We start from the raw sequence: 5,460 nt of genomic DNA, 5'->3' as shown, positions 1-5,460 counted from the left end.
GAAAAAAAAAAAAACTCAGGTTAAGGCTGTAAGTACCTTTATTCAACCTCTGTATTTACAGGACCTCTTTAATACTACACATTTCTGTAGTTCTGGACTTAAGAAATAATGTTTAAAAAAAAAAAATCATTCCAAATAGCTTAGTAGCTCATGCTGGGCTTGTTTCGTAATGACGTATGCTTATTTGATTTTCATACAGATTCTAGCCTGCCCACATTGAGGTTGAAAACCTGCCTGATTGACACATCAGGCTGCTGACGTCAGCAACAAAATGAGGAGCACATTTTGTTATTCAATGAAACGCAAATTGCAGAAATCCGGGGAGAATTGATGCCGACTTTAAATGGATTGGAAAAATAAATATCTAGTGAAAAGAAACAACCAAGAACCAATTTTGGGGTTGATTTCCCCTAAAGAGGAAAAAACAAGAAAAAGTACCGGCCAACAGAGCGCAACGGATTATAAGCCTCACCCAGTACATTTGTAAAGGAAATACCATTTGGTACATACATAAGCCACACGTGTGTAAAAGTCACAAGTGCCCAGATTGAAACACATATTGAAACATGAGATATTTACAAACAATGACAGTACACAGAGAAAGTTTTCAAAGTTTTAATATCTTATCTTATCTTAACATAGCAACAGCATGGTAGCACGAACAGGGCAGGTTAAAAAAAAATAAAACAGCCGCGCCAGCTACACAGTAGAAACACGGTAGCACAGCACTAACAGAGCCGGTTTAAAAAAAAAAAAAAAACATACCTAGATCACTCAGACAGGCAGTAAGACAGCAGAAACACGCTAGCACAGCGCTAACGCTAGCACAGCACTAACAGAGCCGGTTTAAAAAAAAAAAAAAAACATACCTAGATCACTCAGACAGGCAGTAAGACAGCAGAAACACGCTAGCACAGCGCTAACGCTAGCACAGCGCTAACAGGGCCGATTAAAAAATTATACCGGTAAAAGTCACTGAGACACGGCAGTAACACAGCAGCAACCCGCTAGCACAGCACTGACACAAGCGCAGCGCAAACAGGGCTAGTGTAAGTGTTTGTATTCAGAGGTTCCACAGTTTGCTCATTCTGCAAATGAAAGGCATGGAGCAATTGTCGCTTATATTTAAAGTCTGGACGGGTCCGCGGTCGACATTTACAAATGAAAACGGTGACGCACTAAATTTGAGTAGGCTTGTTGAGTTAATGCTTTGCATAAGCAGAAAATGTCTTCCTTGTCCATGAATCTATTATAAAATTCTTAGTGTTAAAAAGACAGACTTTCCCAACAGATTTTATCTCTTGTGATGCAGAAGTCTTAACCTCATGTTTGTAGAATGAGGACGTTATTTTTTCAGAAAAAAAAAGTATAGACCTTATGAACAAACAAATAACCTAAGGAACAAATGAATGAATTTAAATACAAAGGGAAGATATTTGGAGCAGTTACTCATACGCTATGCGTACTGTGAAAAGGTCAGAATTTTCTTTAAATGGGGACTAGAGGGATTTTTACGACTGGATCACATTCTTCACCCTCCCAAGTCCTCCCTGGTAAGGGTCTGTCGAGAGGCTGGATCTCAGAGTCAGTAGGTGGAGTGTGGTTTTTTTTATTTAGTTTTGGACTCCACCAAGGGTGGTCTTTGTCACCGATTTTGTTCATTATCCTCACGGACAGAAATTTTAGGCGGAGCTGTGGTCTTGAGTGATTCCGGTTTGTTGACCTCAACATTTCATCTGTTTTTTTTTTTGCAGATGATGTGATTGTGTTGGTATTTCCCACCAGAAAGGGAGCCCGGGGACGACCCAGGACATGCTGGAGACACTGTGTCTCTAGGCCGGCCTGGGAATGCCTCGGGATCCCCCCGGAAGAGGTGGATGAAGTAGCTGGGAAAGGGAAGTCCAGAGATCCCTGCTAAAGTTACTGTCCCTGCGACCTGACCCGGAAAAGCGGTAGAAGATGAATGGATGGACATTGTCCCAACTTAACTGGAATTGGGTTTGTATGCTTTAAAAAAGGCAGTTTGGTGGAGAAAATTGTTAGAGCATTCGCCTGAATGATGGATGGATCTTAAAGTGAACTTGAAAAAATATAACAATTTGAGAAAGGGGCAATGGTTTTCATGGCACCATATACAGTAGAGGACCCACATCCCCATGACATCACAAGGATACCTTTTTCCCCCTGGCCCCAAAATAATAAAAATGGTTTACATTTTTTCAAACCATATCTCAACAATTCAGTGCTATATTGTTCTTAGTCTTTATTTTCAACACTTACCTTTAAACAAACTTACTGGTGAAATGGTACTGAACTTGTCTGGAGACGTTTCCTAAACATTGTCCTGGTGAGAGTGAGAGCTCCATTTTGGTCTCCCGGGATAGGCTGATCAGCCACGGCAGAGACACTGTACAAAACCCCACTGCTCATGTCAAACATTTAACAACAGTCAAGTCTACATTATGGCATAGGAGACAGACACCAAGAAATAAACAAATCAATTTTACTCATCGATAATTGTATACTATTTATCCTACTCATCTTAACATACACATTTGTATTGACTGTGTTTTTTTCCACTTTGTCCTTTTCAGGATCACTTTGTAGCAGCGGGGCATCGCCAGAGGGCCTTTGATTGACCAGCAATCACTTTGTTTCTTTCTCCCTTTATTAGTCATACGTGCCTGTGCATCCAGAAATGCAATGAACAATGGCAACACTTGTACAAAAGCTACAACCAATTTGGTCGTATTAACAGCACAAATAATGCATATCACTCTTGCACATCCTGCGGTAGTCTATGATCTGTTCGAGGTTTGGGTTTTCCTTGCCTCCCTGGATGAGTGCTTGCTTATTTGAAGCTCACTTGTTCTCCTCTTTTGAAGAGCTTCCAACTTATAGACCTTCTCCATATGGAAACCGCAGCAAATTTTTAGCAGCTGCATTGCAGTGAAGGCTGATCTGAACAGGACATTAACATCCTTTTTTTGAAGGACGAACTTGTGCAACTTCATGTGCTTTTTATGCCACCAGAAAAGGATACTGTTGAAAGTGAACATAGAAATATTCATCATTTGGTGAGCTGGACAATACAAAATGGTCAGTTGTAATTGTAACATTGATGATGTTCTGCAACGTTGCAGTAACTTCTGCTAGTTTTTTGTACGTATTTCATCACAGATGGCGCATTTGCTCCCAGAGCTTAAGTCTTGCGAGATTTGCCTCGGTGAATGGGTTTTAACTTTTGAGCCACACTCCTAAAGGCCATAGTGAACTCCATCATGTCATCACAACACATTTGTGGAACTCTGAAGGTCTCACGCCTGAACTTTCTTCTTTTGTTGACAGCGTTGAAGGAAAGCACTCTCGTCCCACTCATTGGAGCAAAGCATGTGAGAGCTGTTGTTGACACAAAGGATGGTCATCTCCTCAACATAGGTGAGGTTCTGCAGCAGCTGAAAGCGGCAACGACACAAGATGACGTTAAGAAAAAAAAAAAGTCGAACGTGCATGGGCGACTCAAACGCTCACTTTGGGTGTGATGAAAAAGTACTGAGATGTCCTCTCTTTGCAGGCTGTGTGGACAAGAATGTCAAAGACTTTCCTCTCGTTGATGGAATCCATTCCCTTGAAAAGAGACAATACTATCAGCTAATATTAGATGGATTTGAGTCACACACAGTACACAGAAATGAATAAGCTTAAAGTCTTAATCTTCAAGTTTCAAGCAAGTTAAGTGAAATGTCAAAAATCAAGCATGTCGAGTTCCGGCCAAATTACGATTAAAATGAGGAGGAGCACAAAAGTCAACTCATAAAATCTTGCTCAGTCATAACATATTTCCCATTGATGCACTGTTGCCTGCAGGGGATAGGGACCATGTCCTATTTCAAAACAAACAAAAAGAGTCCCATGTTCACCCAAAAGGTTTTTGTCTATGATCGCTACAAAATGGGAGAAAATAGTCTGGTTGACCCCAAACTTTTGAAAAGTAGTGTAAGGATGTCATTGTGGGTGTGGTTTACCTGGTTGATCTCATCCACGACTCTGAAGGGGCAGCGGATGAGCTCCTGCAGGGCCATGAGGTACAACATGGTGGCGACGCTGCGCTCACCTCCACTCTGATGGAATTGTGTCAGCTCATGGAGCTGACTGCTCTCATGGAACTTGACCAAAATGCTAATGCCATACTTGTCATATTCATCCTGCAATGAATCATGAATAATAATCAATGAAGTACAAAAACACACTTGACTTTGCTGTCCAATTTTAGTGCATGAGATGCTGCATGTTATATAGATTAGCAATGAGAAATAGAATTGAAAAACAAATTAAACATGTCCCACTTTGCATTTATTTTATGGCCATTGTACTGCTGCCCACCTTGCCCCCTTGAGGGCAGTAATAAGTCCAGACAGACTTGTTATCCTATGCCTTCGCAGGCTCTAACCTTTTTGAAACCGTAACTGAGAGCTACTTCTTGGGAACTGATTATTGTGAAAGGCTCCCAATAATTATTAAATAACAAATTTGGTCACCATGGATGACGTTACTAATAATAATTATATTCATGTCTGTGACTGCAATGATCATGTTTATGATTGACAATAACAATCAACAATGATTAAGAAGTACGGTAAAAGATAAAAATGGGTGGCATGGTTGGCACATCTACTTGACAGTTCAGAGGAGCTAGGATCAAATCCGGCCTTGCCTTTGTTGCGTTTGCAAGTTATCCCTCTATCTGCTTTCCTCCCACATTGTAAAAGGATGCATGGTAGGTTAATTGAAGACTCTAAATTGCCCGTAGTATGAGTCTGGTTATATGTTTATATGTGCCCCGCTGGTGCCGGGTGGTGACTACTTCAGGGTGTACCCTGCCAGATTCGGCTGGGATAGGCTCCAGCGTGCCTGTGACCCTAGTGAGGATAAGCAGTATGGAAAGACCATTAGAATATACAACATTTTTACCAATAAAGCTTTACAAGTGTTGATCATTTGAAAATGATCACCATTTTCTTTGCCACTTATCCTCACAAGGGTCGTGGGGAGTGCTGGAGCCTATCCCAGCCAAATCTGGCAGGGTACACCCTGAAGTAGTCACCACCCGAACCAGGGTCCTCAGAACTGTGAGACCAACGCATTACCAGGTGATATACAGTGCCGCCCTTTAAAACATATAAAGGAAATCACAATGTTGCTATTACGGTTGATTTATTTCTTTGAACAGATCAACTGGCTTCTTTCTGAGAACTCCTTAGCTGCACAACAAATACATGCACGGAATAATGCATGCATTAAATAAGGCGATATGACTCACTCTCACTGCGTTATAATTCCTGCGTAATTTTTGTCAAATATCTTCACAAAAACAGACAGACTTCAATGATAAAAGAAAACAACAGCAGTCTGCCATGAACGAAAGCCACACATCTTCCCAAATCCCGTTAGCTACCCACA

General features: G+C 41.1%; 1 protein-coding gene across 3 annotated transcripts in view; it reads right to left on the bottom strand.

Annotated features, from left to right (window-relative positions):
* Positions 1 to 660: 660 nt before the first annotated feature.
* Positions 661 to 5,460, bottom strand: part of smc5 (structural maintenance of chromosomes 5) — a 31,597-nt gene continuing 26,797 nt past the window's right edge. For 2 of the 3 annotated variants that reach the window (XM_061840307.1, XM_061840327.1), the window contains exons 23-25: positions 4,026 to 4,205; positions 3,532 to 3,627; positions 661 to 3,455 (exon numbers count right to left, since the gene is read on the bottom strand). In XM_061840307.1, coding sequence (XP_061696291.1) covers positions 3,318 to 3,455; positions 3,532 to 3,627; positions 4,026 to 4,205 — 414 coding nt within the window. In that variant the 3' untranslated portion in view covers positions 661 to 3,317. The remainder of the gene's footprint in view (positions 3,456 to 3,531; positions 3,628 to 4,025; positions 4,206 to 5,460) is intronic. The other variant, XM_061840316.1, reaches the window with a different exon arrangement.

This window comes from Syngnathoides biaculeatus, chromosome 2, assembly GCF_019802595.1.
Source record: "Syngnathoides biaculeatus isolate LvHL_M chromosome 2, ASM1980259v1, whole genome shotgun sequence".
In the NCBI taxonomy this organism is placed as follows: domain Eukaryota; kingdom Metazoa; phylum Chordata; class Actinopteri; order Syngnathiformes; family Syngnathidae; genus Syngnathoides; species Syngnathoides biaculeatus.
This window is presented reverse-complemented; position numbering and strand designations above follow the sequence as displayed.